We start from the raw sequence: 14,636 nt of genomic DNA, 5'->3' as shown, positions 1-14,636 counted from the left end.
CGGCCTCCTGACTAGGTACAAACCCCTTAAGGGAACCCTCCAGTTAAAATTTTTCAGAAAATTCATTTTCTTTTACTTTTAATTTTTGTAGTATAAGATCCTGAAAATACTCCAGTGAAAGTATCGGAACAAAATTCGTAACGGTATAGGTCCTACAGTCGCATAGCCAATTTAAACTCCGAAAGTAGTTTTTCTCAAAATATTTTCGAAATGGCGACCACGATTTCAGAAGATCTACTGAACCGATTCAAGAAAACCTTGAGGCATTTAACTCGTAATTGGACTCGCTATCGCCGCGTCTTATAACATAATTTTTTAAACACGGTTTTTTTTATCTGCACATTTTTGCAAAAAATTACCCACTTTTTGCACTAATTCGTTCAAATGTGCACCAGTTATCGTAGTTTTGCTCTTTTTTTTTGCCGCAACAATGGATAAGCATTGATATAATTTTTAAGGGATTTTTTGGCTAGTTTTTACATTTTGGTCGAAGCTGTGAGTAAATTTTGTGGTTGCAGTTTAGGCCAGAGTTAGGTAAAATTTAAACTAATTACAAATTACGATTGAAATGTAATTGTGTGCAGAAAGTACATGAAATAATGTGTAATCGATTACATAATTACATTTTAATCGTAATTTGTAATTAGATTACTATTTGTCCCAACTCTGGTTCAGGCATCTCTTTTGGGCAGCGCTGCACTGAGCGCCACCTAGGAAATGCATCAAGATCGAAAGCACGAAACAAAAATATTTTTCTGTACCCTAACGAGTGTATCAATAAATGGCAAAAACATTTTTCAGGATACGTTATAACCACTTCTCGTAAGAAATTCATAAAGATCTCCTGTTTTTTCGAGCGTTTTGACCGGAGGGTCCCCTTAATTAAATTGCAATCGGCTACTCTCCGAACGAAACGGGCGCTTGACACTAGTAATTTCACATTTTTTTTTTGTTGTAATTGCCGTATTTACTCAGACGTTACTATGTTATAAGCGAGATAACGTATCCATTACTCTGCGGCGGAATAACACCGTTGTATCTCGGAAATTAAACGATTGCGAGCCTGTGTTTATGGGAGCTCTTTTCTTCTTTTTACACGTTTCCACGCGATCGCGAAGTTTATTCGGTAAAAACCGGAAGTGTTGGGTATACGAAGCTGATGACTGAATAGAGCATACGAAAATAGGAATGAATAGAATCCCTGTGGAGGCGAATGTATAACGTGGATAAATCTACTGAATTTTCTGCGAAAAATAACGGGCATAAATTGAGGTGATAGGGAACTCCTCATTTTCAAAACACTTTCACCTTTCTGGGTACCCTTTCTTTCTAAACAAACTCGTCACCGTTCCAAACGTTTCCTCTTTCATAAGTTGAAACTAACCAAGCTAAACTAGCCAAGTTAACCTATCCAAGTGCATTAGTCCCTCTCTTCTTAAAAACGATTCTTTTCCCGCCACTTACTATTTCCCACAAAAGATCCTAGCAAACTGCGAGGTTCTAACTGGAAACAGTCAAACCTATCACTCACAAAATTCCACATTCTCATTTCTCGTTGAATTTGCAAAACAACGCGAGATCATTCGAGTGCTTTCATCAAGATCTCTGCATTACCGATGCAGATCCGGTTAGTAGATAGTTGCGGCTGCAGATGGCAGCATCCAGCAGAAATTTGCAAATGTTTTCCAACAAAAATATTTCGAGAACACCGCTCCCCCTGCCACTACGTTTGTCAGTGGGTCTAAAACAAATTAATTGATAAACACACAATAAACATTCCTCCGCCCGGAATGTTTCATCGAGCTAACTACTCCGAAAATGCCTCCCCAAAATTAATTTCAGAAAAATAATGTCATTACTCCAATCATTACCAAGTAGCCAAAAGATTTTCATATTGGGAGCAGTTAAAAACCTGCGATCATTGAAAACACACAGCAATAAAATCTGCTCTGGAACTTCACAAAGAGGTTACTTTAAAACCCATTTCTCTTAGGTAACAGTAGCTTTCAAAGGTTTGCGATGAATTAGAAGTATCTGCCCAGCAAGTTTACAGCGGAAAATACACAAACTATTCAAGCTTCCTCGCAGCTCCCACAGCTATGAGATGCGTATAAAACATTGCCACAAATCTGCCGCAAGATTGAGCTGTTGTTTGTTAACGCTTCAATAAAGGTTATATCATAACATTGATAATAGAAGTCTAGCTTAAACTAGGATATACTCTATTAACACAATATACAATATCAACCGGATCCATGGACTATACACTCTGAAAACATTGTTTCCACATAAACCTCTGCGAGCCTGGACGTTGAGCTCCACGTTACCCAAATCCCCTGAAAGCTCAGTCGACAGAAGCCAACATTCCTGTGCAACGTCGCAGCGAACACCCACAAACAACAATCCCTGGGAAGAAACCAAAGCAAACGAATGGGAAAGGAATTGGCCTGGGGTGCAAGCCCCTGGCAAGAGATTCAAAGCTGAGAGAAAATTCTGTTGGAGTGGAAGCAGGACCTGTCATTTTCGTTAATTCCTCAGAGGGGAGATCAATATATCCACCAAGGGAAAAGGACTCCCCTGTCCCTGCGATTCTCCCGGGTCCCGAAGGGACATACTCCGGAACTCGACGGGGCCTCGAACGGCTCGGCCATCAGGGCATCCCTAAGAACTGGCTGCTGCTTTTAATTTTTTTTAATCCCCCAAAATCGTGTACACTTCTGCCTGCTTTGCGTGCGTGTGGGTGCCTGCATGGACGCGCGGGCGCGCGTGTGCGCGCGCGTACGTGTGAAGGCCATGTTAACAGACTGTAAGTCAACGGATCGCTTGTGAAAAGGCGAGAGCGGCGCGGTATTTACTTACGATTCTCACCGGCTGGTCCGCGGCTCCCACAGAGCTTTCCCGTCCGATTATTTCACTCTCCACATCATTCACGTCCGCGATGAGAAAAAAAAACAACGGCGAGAGAGCGAGTTTGATCAAAAGCACAATTTTCGTGACGTCATCGGTTGTCGGGCATGCGCAGGCCGATTTCGGTGTTTTTCCATTTACCGCGGAAACACGTGTGCCCCGTCGCCCGTTTATTATTCCTCGCCCCGACTTCCCTTTCTTTTCGCGGTTTCCCTCGGCTGCTTTGCTTCCTCTGGTTTCTCGGTGGCTGGCTTTCGCTCGCTTGCTTCACGGAGGGAGGACGAGAGGAACTACATCGCTAGGAGGCACGAGACATTATCGCGGCGACGCGGTATCGTCCCGTGGCGAATTTACCCGTGCGATTATTCGCGAGAGCCAGCACGGCTGCCGACATCTATCCATCCACTCCCACTTGTTAAGTGACGTACACTGACGTCATCGATAGTTTACCTTGAAGCATGACATTGAGTCGCACGCTGGCCAATAGCAGGCCGGACGAGTCCCCTATGCGCGCGTCGAGCCGGGGGCTGCGCGCGCAACCCGCCAATCAAACCGGGCGCGCGTTTTCGCGCGCTGTTTAAAATTGAACGATTTAATCTGCCGCTTCTCTGCGCGATACTTCATTCGGGCTGTTGGATATCGTGTTTTTTTGAAAGCCTTTCGTCGCTGGAATGATAAAACGATGAGTGGAGGTTATAATTTGGCAGGTCGAAAGAGAAAAACATCGCCGTAACAAACGAACCTCAACGAAACAGATGTGATCTGCGGCAGGAGTCGCGAAACATCCGGACAATGTCCATGATTTCAGTACAAATTCGTTGTAACGAAGATTAAATGTATCCAGTTCTCTGAGCAATTAGCCGCTTCCGTCCCAAAATCGAATACTGCGAAAATTGCGACATCGAAGATGCCCGCTGAGGATTGTAAGTACGTTGCAACTAATTTGAATGCTCGATTCTGGTGGCTGGGGTACCGAAACGCGGAAGGAAAGCGCGCGTCGAGGTGCGGTTAATCAGTTTCTCGCTGCGAAAGCTTTAGGTTAGAATAAATTAGGAAATCAATTTTTTTAATTAAGTTAAACTATTAATGTATGTGTCACAAACGAGAAGGTTGCATTTTTAAACATTTACAGCAGGGTAAAAAAATTTAAAAGATGCATATGAAGATTTCGATGATATTTACCTAAATCCTTACCAAACACGTACTTTACAGAAGTAAATAAATTGATAATTATCATGATTTGCACTTATGTAAAGTGTTTCGTATATCATAACTGGTTCAAATTTTATGAAAAAATATTTTCGTATTTTTTAAAGTGAAGCCAGTAATAGGAACAGGAATTTAACGCTTGTCCCTATTACCGCGCCCCTCGGTGCCCACTGGCTCCCTCTGTAACTGCTGAACCTAACCTTACTTTCGTTTCTCAGAACGGACGAACAGAAATTTATATTTGCATATTTTGCTTTTGTAATGAAAATGTCATATTGAAGTTAGATGAAATCGTCACTCGTTCAGCAAACAAAATGTTTCGAACAGGTCAAAGTTGAAAGACATAACCTAACCGCGGGAACGCTATTCAAAAAAGGGCACCGTAATACGGGCAACGCACTTTTCAGGGCACGTTAATTGGGACGAACACATGAAATTTTATTTCAATTAAAAAAATATGAAGAATTAACATTTTCAACCCGAAAAAAATGCCTTAATAAAGAGAAAAGTTCCAAATACCAATATAAATTTTCACCAAGCAAAATAGGTTTAAGAGAAGTCAGTAATTAATTCCTTCGTGAGCAAGTCGGCGTCGAAGCACGGTAATCGGGCGATCTACCCAATCCAAAAATGAAGAAACCGCGAGGAAATATTGGGAAACTGTACGAATGCAAATATTCCTGCGAGGATCGAGAATCTCCCTAATCGGATGGCGCTCCAGCTTTCATTTCTTTAACGTTGTATACCTGGGATAATATACCACCGAATAATTTCAATATATCGCTTGTAAACGACCAGTGATAACCGATCGTTTGCCGACTTTTTGTTTCACAAACTCCTCTCCGCACCTTTTCTTTTTGCTCCGCACCATGCAACAGCGGCAAATTAAGTGATAATGAAGCGCGATAAAACGAACGAATGATTTATAGTGCGGAGCATGCGAAATAAACCGCTTCGTTTCGCTCCTAGATAAATATCAAATTGCTAGCCCATTCCGGAGGTAAACATTCCGAAATCTGTCATCCCATCTCCAGGAGATTCACTTTTATTTTCGCGAATAACGGAACACACTTCCGTCTGCTTGAATAATTATTAACGAATAACTAACCGTTCAACTCCAGATTTGACACATCAATGATGGACAATCCGAGTAAGACGCATTACACCCACAATGACAAAGGGAAGGAGAAATTTCTGGACACCAAAGTTCCTAAAGAATCGGACCTGGACGTTCTCTACACGACTCGCTTAGATGCCGGGAACCAGGAGGACATAGGGAAGAAGGTTTCATCCCTGAAACAATTGCTGGAGAAAGACCTGAAAGCAGCCGACCTAAAATGGTCCCTGTTCGTAGCTGCTTGCAACACTTATCGCTACGATACTTGCTTGAAGCCATTCCCGCCGATGTACATAAAGAACGAATGCAAGGACATCGAGGCTTTGGTAGGGTCGTCAAAGCGTCGGTAGCTTCGACTATCTTCCTACGTGGTAATACTCGTTGACCGTTAAAATCTGCCCACAGAGAAAAGCGATAGAACTAATTCCCCCGCTAGCTGTAATAGTTAAAGCACTGCCAGAGACGGACGTGTACGAAAGATACGGGAAAGCCATAGATTTACTGCATTGGGTTCTGATACGCCTAAGGGATCCTTATATAAAGAGCCTTAACAAGGAGAGCGTAAGTTCTCTCGCAGACAACTACGCAAATCTCTCGATGCTCGAGAGATTCGATTTCAAATTCGAAAACCTGTAAATGTTTCTACCGCAGTTCGACTCTGTATTGAGAAAAGTTCCCTCGGAGATTTCGGCAGCTGTGCCGAATTTGATATTCCAAGTGGCGAGCGCGAAGCAGTCCTGCTCGGAAGACAGGTGGAAAAGCATCGCTCAAGGCCGCTCGACCTTCTACGCCTACCACGGCAGTAGACTAGAAAACTTCCATTCCATAATACACTACGGCCTGCAACAGAATATGTGCAAGGTGAAGTAATCTAGCGTTTGCGTACTACTTTAACGTGATTCATTGTGTCGTTAAAGTGATATATACTTCCAGAAGTCGCTGTTCGGCAAAGGAATCTATTTATCCAGCGAATTAGGCGTGAGCCTGCCGTACAGCCCTGTCGGCTACGGGTGGGGGTGCAGCATACTCGGGAGCGAAATGAGCTGCATAGCTCTGTGCGAGCTTATCAATCACGCGGACGTAAAGGCTGGGGACTCAGGTTAATATACACCGCAGGAAATACAGGGTCATCATTTAATCTTGCAACCCGCGCTCGCGCGAACAGGTAAAACGGCAGCGGCGCCTCGCAGGCGCGTTCCACTACAGCCATGCACCGGTCCGGCGACCGGAGAGCTGCTAGCGACCGCAGTGATGCCCTAGCTTCGAAAATTTTAGGGTGGTCTCTATCAAATTGACGTCGCAAACAGTCATTCGGAATTTCCCGACCCGGGTTGAAGAATTTCGGACCTTTTCGTGTAACTTTTGAACTATAAAAGATATCGGAATGCAATCTGCGCCGAGAAATGAGGAAAAATTAGTCTCTCTTAATGGTGGATACAAATTTTTTATAACAAATTACTAAATAATTATGAAGTATTTTGAAATTTACACGCAAAATTTGATAGCTCGTAGTAAAACGTGCGAAACTGATCAGAAACTGCTCCCTTTGCATTTTTCACTTTCAAAGTTAAATTATAAAATAATTATTATTATTTGTGCACTTTTTATTAATATCAATAAATCATAGATTTACTCCGAACGCCGGGCCGGTGCGTGGTTGTAGTGGAATGCGTCTGTGAGGCACTATTGCCGCTTTACCTGTTCGCGCGAGCGCGGGTTGCAAGATTAAATGATGACCCTGTATAGGAGACATCGTTCGCCACTCACGGAGAACTGTTTTTCAGAGAACAACGCTCGGAACATGGTGACGTGCTCGATAGGCAGAAAGGTGCCGAATAAATACTACCTGGTAACGAACAGCGAGCTAGTGAGGGTACGCTATCTTCTCGTCTACAGCCAAGAAGTTCAAACGACTAGGTAGAAAAACTTCTCATGCTCGTACGCTTCTTTGAAGTATTAATTTGCAATGCAGAAACACAAAGCACTGTTGCATGTTTCAGATACGCTGATAATAGAGGACTAATAGCATGGTTCAAGCAACATAAATTATTAACATTCGTGCTTGGCTATGTGGTTCTACTGGCTTCGGTTGGACTGACTCACAACAAGCAGGTGGAGAAGTATTACAAATTATTCGTGCAGAAAGCCGGGCTAGACTAAGAGAGGAAACTTTTTACACTGTTGCGAATTGTTGACCGAGTTGTACATTAATAGGAAGCTTCCCCCTTTTTCATTTTATACATTTTCTAATAAAATGGAACGTAAGATTGCATTTATTAATATACATATATACAATTTGTAAACAATATACATAATTCATATAGAACACTGTGTCTGCATAGAAAATTTAATATCTCGACAATATGATAGGAAAATTCTCTGTGACTAAGTAATCGTCTTCGAAGACTACAATCAGGTTCACCTCGAACTCTGTAACGAAACACGATTAAATAAAATTCTCCCGAAAATGAAGGCGGGCGCAGAAAACGAACGGATCGACTTACCAACTTTAAAATTGCTCGTGCTCAACGTAGGGCAAGTAAATAGCCTCGGGAATATCATGTATATCGGTATTGGCAAATTCGTGCACGGATTTCCCTCACCGATTTGTATATTTTGTATTTCAGTCGCTAAAAAAAATAAAATGGAATCATACGAATGAAATACCCGCGCGCGGATTATTCCAACAACTTTACCATCCCGGGAATATCCCTCCGCGCAACCGCAAGTCTCTACCCTTACTAACTGCAGCTCGATCGATTTTATAACTGCTTCGCAATGCTCGATTACCACCTGAGATTTAACGAGTGAAGTAATTTGCCTGCTGTACGTAAAGCGAAGCTTATGGATCTTTATATTCACCTCTCCCGTCAACGGCTCGGAAATCTTACAATGCAAGGAGTCCAGCTTGCCCGAGATGCAGAATCTGGGAATATTGGTTCTGTCTCTCGTGTTTTGCAACGACTCTGGCATAATCTTAAAGGACACTACTTTATTCGGCTCCTTCTCCGCCTTAGAGGGCGCTTTGTCTTCCACTATGAATTCCAACGATTTGTTCACGTCTTTCGCCAGGAAGCTCCTTTTTATATCGCAACGCACGAAGTACTGTACGTTAACAAAAACCCCGTGGTAAGTCTCGTACAAGGACTTACTCCCTCTAGGTTTCAATGGCAATTCGAACGGAATCTCGGTTCTACCGTTCGGTATCTTTCCGCTCGGGGCAACATCTAAAGTATATTGAACCAATTGTATCGGCTAAAAATATGTTACGTTACAGCGACACATATTTTCGCATTAATTCGCATAATGAGGTGAATTCTAACCTTCACGGAATTGTAAAAAGCTTCGAATATTCCGAAGTTCTTGGAGCTGAGCTGCAGGTTCACCGAGCCTTCCATGCTCAGGAATATCCCGTCGTGTTTGACGTCCGAATTAGTTTGCAACAGTATAAAACCAGCGACTACTTCCTGAAACATAACCTCTAAACATAACCTCCATTCTGCAATGCGATCGCTCGTGGGTTATTATTAAACCTACCCCTTCGTGATATATTTTACTAGCCCGCTTCAACCTGATGTCAATATTTATTGACATTATGCAGAACCAGATCGTCCACTAATTATTAACAAAACGCGACGAGATATGACGGTCCTCAATGACAACATTCGTTAGACATCGTGATCTGTATAAAACTCATGATACTTGTTTAATTCAATACACTCGATCAATTACTCCATTCGCTAATGAATATAAACGCAGGAATCGCGCGATACAATATAAAATCAAATATAAATATATATTCAAGTGCCACTGACGAAATTTCGATCAAACCCATCAGCTGTTTAATCATAATCTGCCAAATTACTAAGTTTCCAAGTGAAACTATTTCAAACATCATCTTATTTTCCCTTTATTTATTAAAACTAATTACATACAATTTCAAAGGTATCTAACTTCATCAGTTTCCTTCAAATAATTCATCGTCCCTAAATAGGAGGAAATTCTCCTAATTGCAAACAGAATAATAATCCCAAGCACTATTTCAAATACCGACTGGGGATAAAATAAAGTAGGTATTATTTAAAAAGCTAAGCTTTAAAAACAGATATTTAAAAGGTATCTAAAATTTAGAAATCACGTTTAGAGCTGCCGCGACCGTTCGGCCATTTCAAATTCCGCGGTCTTTTATTCTGGCGCGCCAACATCCGCAGAGGGTGAACTTCCGTTCGATCGACTAAACAAATTCAAACCGCCGGAGTCGTTACTGCAGAGGTGAACGTTGTTTGGCAAACGGTGGACGCAGCTTTTTATCGTGAGACGAATTTGTCGGTGTTGCGAGGAATCCTTTTACAAGCGAATCAACGATGGCACTAAGAAGTCGGACGGCGCTCACGGTGAGTCGGGTATTTTAATCGGGACGATAGAAGCCTGATCGTTTCTCTGCGGAATGCATGGGGGAGGTCAATAGTTCGGGGTAACCGTCCGTTACTGACATCTTTAAATGCCCCTCGTTTTAAAGCCAACCACCGCGTTTCATTCTTACCCATTCCCCCATTTACAATCAACTTTCCACGTGCTTTAGCTTCCCCAATCAATCGCGATATCCCCCGATCGAACATCCCAGCTCCCGAAACTCGTTCTTCGCATCAACGTACTTTTCGATCCTCCGAACGGTATTTCGTCTAGGATGCCACATTCCTCCGCCACATCGCTGGCCCTATGCTCAACGCTTCTTTCAGGTCCACGGATAATTTCCTCGACCGGAATTTCGGGGGAATTAATTGCCTCTGAACGATTCGAATTCTAACGGAAATGCGTTCCTTAACATTTTGGCGGAATTCTGTCGCCGTGTTGATGCTTCGTATTATACATACAATTTTTTTCTTTGCCTCTTTTTCTCGGCAAAATGCCCCGAATGAAATTAGCTGATCCCGCGAATCGGGAATTAAAAATGCCAGACGTAGATTTCCATTTCCAAGCTGTTCCGATTTTTTTTTTGCTTCCTACTTCTATTTCAACTTATAATTGTTTGGAAACAACTACTACATTGACCTTCGATCTACACGAATGATTTCTAGTCCATCATAGGGGATAGAATTGAAACGCAGATTTCGTAATTTTCCAGCACATTGTGAACCAAGAGAATGCGAAGAACATAAAGTCCTCGGTGAACGCGGTGGCAGGGAAGACCAAGAGGGCTGCTCTGGGCGAGATAGGCAACAGGGTGAACACAGTGAGAGGCGTAGAACCCGTCGACAGGACCAGCTTGCTGCAGAAGGATAAGAAGAAGGTGATAGTACCGGCTAAACAGAATGCCAAGCTGGCGGAGAAGCCGCTGGAGAAACCACCTGTACAGATAGTCAAGCCTGTAGTAAAAGCAACAGTTCCTCATGAAAACAACATGGTGCTAGCCCCTCCGAAGAAGGAGGCGGAGTCGTTTTCCTCTGACCTCCTGGCGGTGGAGGATATCGACGAGGAGGATAAAGAGAATCCTAGTCTAGTTTCTATCTACAGCAACGATATATATAAATATTTAAGAACCCTAGAAAGTAAGTACCCTATCGGGAGAGGATATCTAAAAGGCCAAGAAGTTATGCCGAAAATGAGGAGCGTACTCATAGACTGGCTAGTCGAAGTCCACCAGCAATTCCACTTGCTGCAAGAAACACTGTATCTGACCGTTGCTATTATCGATCGATTTTTACAGGTTCGTCCTCGCCTCGTAACTGAATGCGCGTCCATGTTTCGTAGTATTAAAAAGCGACTTGTAATTCCTCCAGGCTTGCCGCACGATAGACAGGAAGAGGCTGCAACTGGTCGGCGTCACAGCTATGTTCATCGCCAGCAAGTACGAGGAGATATACTCCCCGGATATAAACGACTTTGTATATATCACGGACAATGCGTACTCCAGGGTGGAGATTTTACAAATGGAAATGCTGATCGTCAAGACGCTAGACTACTCTCTCGGCCGGCCGCTGCCGCTGCATTTCCTCAGGAGGTACAGCAAAGCGGGGAAGGTACGTATCGCGGGCTCGCGCTGCTGGAATTCCCGGGCAACAGCCCCCGAAATTTATGAATTTTTTTTAAAACACTATTGTTCATGTTGCATTAAACTGTTTTGGGGTCGATTCTTATTATTATTTGTTAATTATTGGGGAATCTCGTCGACGATGTTGGTGTAGCACGGAAGATTTTCTTGAAATTGAAGAACTTACGCTGGGACTGGACCTAAAATTTCAATTTGTGAAGTTCGTTTTTTTTAAATTTTTTTCTGAGCCTATCATGAAAATTCAAAAAATCCATTGGTAGATTGAAGTAAGTTGTATACATGCTGAAAATTTCATCAAAATCGGTTAACGTTGCTCTGAGCTATAAACGCTCAAAGATCACAGAATAAGGGTGAAAATCGCTGTTTTCGGGAATATCGCGATTTTCGACCTTATTCTGCGATCTTTAAACGTGTGCAGCTCAGGCGATATTAAGATCATTGGCGATATTAGGTACAGTCAGCCTATTAAGGTATGTTTGAAGTAATACTCAGATATTTTTAAACTTTTTTATCGCACATATACATAAATATAGTCGGTGGCGCAAATTTGTTAAAAAAAATTCTTTCTCGACAAACGTTGATGTGGGAACTGTTCTAGTCATCCAAAATGCAAAAACTAAGGTTTATTTTCTTTATTATGTTTGTCGCTATGGTTGGAACCGCGGAGGCTTTCTAAAAACAAAAATTTGCAGAGTGGCAGCATTTTTAGTAAAACTGTTCAATTTTCACTAAAAATTCGGCTGTTTTCCTTCTGCAATATTAATTTTTTACGCGCCCGAGCTTCCAACCATAGCCAGCTACGTTATAAACGTGTACGCAAAAGAGCTACTGGATCGGCCCAGTGAGATATGCAAACGCCCGTTTTGAAAAAAACCTGTTTCGAGAAAAACGCGTTTAAAGTTTTTAGACCTCCCTTACGACCCTACCTCTGGACCTCTACATCTCTGTTAATATTTCGAATTTCAAAAAGTCGCTTTGCAGAAACATTTGTCACCCCACAAACTACGAGTTAAAGCAAAAAAAAATATTTTTTCTACCATTTACACTAGAGTACCCCCTTAATTGTTCTTGAATCTGACGAGCAAGTTTTTTGAAACTAGGCCCTCGCGATACATCATACAATGGCCAAGTACTGCCTGGAACTGACTCTGGTCCATTACGAGATGTGCCACTATCCGCCGAGCCTGATCGCAGCTGCGGCAACATATTTAGCGTTCATGTAAGTTACCCCGATTGTTTATCACGTTTGATGGAAATTAGTGCTACTGTGACGCTTCGACTGCGCAGGATTATTGGCAACGATGACGAGGACACGGAAAAGGTTGTCTGGACAAATACGCTGGTGCATTATAGCACCTACTCTAAGGATGACGTGCTGCCCGTGGTGCAAGAAATAGCGAATATTGTGATTAACGCGGAAAAGAGCAAGTACCAAGTGATAAGGAACAAATACGCTCAGTCGAAGTACATGAAGATCAGCACGCGCCCCGAGATCAAGTCGGAGACTATGGTTGCCATAGCCGCGGCGAACAAGAAGCCGGTATAATGTTTGTTTCGAAGCGATAGTAACCTTAACGAGACGTTCGTTTGTTCAATGCCACGTTGAACGAAATAAATTGCAGCATGAATAGGGTGACCCCCCGTTTCCGGAAACAGGGACGCGTACGAAGCACGAGATAAAGGGAAATATAGAGAGAGACGAGACTATCTTCATTCATCACTTACCCTCCATACGTAACACTTTCATTAAAAGTGACTTGTACCTTAGAAAACTCACAGCCTTATAATTATCCCTGGTTCCAAAGACTTTCACTCCATAATCGATTGGAGCAAATAATTCAAGGACAGGTTAAAAGTAACAGCCTGCCGTTTATCGTGCGCCGGAAATTCAGCGTAACCGAATCATCGGGCCCACCTGTAATTTCTCTTGCAAAAGGATACGTAAAAAATATGTAGTAAAGGAGGAGAGCTGCTTAAATTGCAGCTTCGTTCTCCGGTCGAACTCGAAAGTTGTGGAGGATAGTCTCGTTTGTAATTGTACAGTGGAGTCTTTGCCTCGAAGGTAACAGTCCTGTTGAAAATGGGACGTATGATCGTCATAGGTATGGATGTCGGAGGTTGTGTGATGTTTAAAGAGATGGGAGGACTTGAATAAGTAATTTCGTGTCGTGGAATTCAACTCGAATAATTCTTTATTCGCTAGTAAAATGCGCTGCATTGCTTGAAAACTGTAGAACGTCTTTCCCCCCGAACTGTACATTTAACGCGTGAATTACTTATTAAAGGCTTTCTTTATCCTCGCGCGTACCGGCGGAATTTAGAATAATTGTATACAGGAGCTGTCTAGGGAAGGACCAAGGGATAAGCATGAGAGTATAGTCAAACGGTACAGATATCTAATCTCAATTAGAGTGTAACTATCGTAGTATAACTATCGAACAACGTTTGCCGAAGGATCGCGGTTTAAATTCAATAAAAGTTCGGCAAAGTGACGAAGCATGTAAATATTAGGAAATAGAAGAGGAGATCCCACGGAAAATTAATTTTCGCTGTATTTACCACGATCGTTAGAAATTTGCACGTTTAATGGACCTTTGGGAATCTGTCAGTGTAGAGCCTTGATAATAATTTTCAGCTTCATTTCGGCTACAGTTTATAGTAGATCATCGTTATTCAGAGAGGCAGCATTAATGGATTTACTTCCTGGCTACTCGAGAATCAAACGGACGAGTTTCTTGAACATTTTGCCGAATTTTTATCCAATTTGGAACAGGACTTGTAGGTATTTAAATCGTTAATCGTAACTTTTATACTGAAATATTAAAGAAATTTTAACTTTTATTAATGATTATAAACACGTTTTTATTTTGATAGTAGCCCTATAAATAGTTTTAACGTTAATATATATAGAGAAAAAAATACGCGAGTATTCCCAGACGATATTAATTTATACTTTGATATCAATATTTTGCACAGAATATTATACCAATGAACGTGGTTGTTCATTCCTGGTGTTTTGCTAATCCAGTCGTGCGTTTGGAACGCGCGACTTGTATGAAATTTATGTAAAGCAAATCTTAGTGGAAAATAAAGCTGTAACAATGTTTCCCGGGGGCAATAAATCATTATTCGCGCAGGCTTGAGAATATCGTACTGCGAGACGTGTGTCCCGATCCCAGTCGAGATGCTTATTTCTTAATTTATAACGAAACCGTATATTTACGAACGTATCTGTCGTAAAAATTTGTTGCTAATTTTGTAAACTGTACTGCCGTTTGTATAGAAGAAGTTTATATGAAAGTATCTATGAAATAAATGGAAAATGCAAGCATATTTCTCGGAGGTAGATGG

General features: G+C 42.0%; 4 protein-coding genes across 12 annotated transcripts in view; 2 read left to right on the top strand and 2 right to left on the bottom strand.

Annotated features, from left to right (window-relative positions):
- Mef2 (myocyte enhancer factor 2) overlaps window positions 1–3,320 on the bottom strand; it is a 70,564-nt gene extending 67,244 nt beyond the window's left edge. For 3 of the 5 annotated variants that reach the window (XM_076825440.1, XM_076825438.1, XM_076825439.1), the window contains exon 1: window positions 2,860–3,320. The gene's annotated coding sequence lies outside the window, so the exon portion shown is untranslated. The remainder of the gene's footprint in view (window positions 1–2,859) is intronic. The other 2 variants (XM_076825433.1, XM_076825435.1) reach the window with 1 other exon arrangement.
- Window positions 3,321–3,595: 275 nt separating this feature from the next.
- Window positions 3,596–7,679, top strand: LOC143375871 (protein mono-ADP-ribosyltransferase PARP16-like). Of its 4 annotated transcripts, none has more exons than XM_076825443.1 (7): window positions 3,596–3,834; window positions 5,238–5,559; window positions 5,639–5,794; window positions 5,885–6,094; window positions 6,167–6,332; window positions 7,018–7,150; window positions 7,234–7,679. In XM_076825443.1, exons 1-7 carry the CDS (start codon window positions 3,815–3,817, stop codon window positions 7,391–7,393), a joined length of 1,167 nt encoding a protein of 388 aa, XP_076681558.1. In that variant the 5' UTR covers window positions 3,596–3,814; the 3' UTR covers window positions 7,394–7,679. The 4 variants fall into 4 exon arrangements, with proteins under 4 accessions (XP_076681558.1, XP_076681560.1, XP_076681561.1 ...); XM_076825445.1 differs by having other exon boundaries at window positions 3,597–3,830; XM_076825446.1 differs by lacking the exon at window positions 3,596–3,834 and adding an exon at window positions 4,800–5,100 and having other exon boundaries at window positions 5,221–5,559.
- On the bottom strand, window positions 7,491–9,097 carry LOC143375873 (vacuolar protein sorting-associated protein 26C). 2 transcript variants are annotated; one of them, XM_076825448.1, is made up of 6 exons: window positions 8,771–9,095; window positions 8,557–8,700; window positions 8,096–8,488; window positions 7,930–8,026; window positions 7,738–7,863; window positions 7,491–7,663 (listed from the first exon to the last, which is right to left on the bottom strand). In XM_076825448.1, exons 1-6 carry the CDS (start codon window positions 8,825–8,827, stop codon window positions 7,581–7,583), a joined length of 900 nt encoding a protein of 299 aa, XP_076681563.1. In that variant the 5' UTR covers window positions 8,828–9,095; the 3' UTR covers window positions 7,491–7,580. The 2 variants fall into 2 exon arrangements, with proteins under 2 accessions (XP_076681563.1, XP_076681562.1); XM_076825447.1 differs by having other exon boundaries at window positions 7,491–7,863; window positions 8,771–9,097.
- Window positions 9,098–9,456: 359 nt separating this feature from the next.
- On the top strand, window positions 9,457–14,618 carry LOC143375870 (G2/mitotic-specific cyclin-B). Its single transcript, XM_076825441.1, has 5 exons — window positions 9,457–9,627; window positions 10,359–10,940; window positions 11,014–11,253; window positions 12,386–12,504; window positions 12,573–14,618. Exons 1-5 carry the CDS (start codon window positions 9,598–9,600, stop codon window positions 12,829–12,831), a joined length of 1,230 nt encoding a protein of 409 aa, XP_076681556.1. The 5' UTR covers window positions 9,457–9,597; the 3' UTR covers window positions 12,832–14,618.
- Window positions 14,619–14,636: the final 18 nt, after the last annotated feature.

Source organism: Andrena cerasifolii, chromosome 13 (assembly GCF_050908995.1).
Source record: "Andrena cerasifolii isolate SP2316 chromosome 13, iyAndCera1_principal, whole genome shotgun sequence".
Taxonomy (NCBI): domain Eukaryota; kingdom Metazoa; phylum Arthropoda; class Insecta; order Hymenoptera; family Andrenidae; genus Andrena; species Andrena cerasifolii.
Note: the sequence above shows the minus strand (reverse complement) of the source record. Positions and strands in the feature narration are given on the sequence as shown.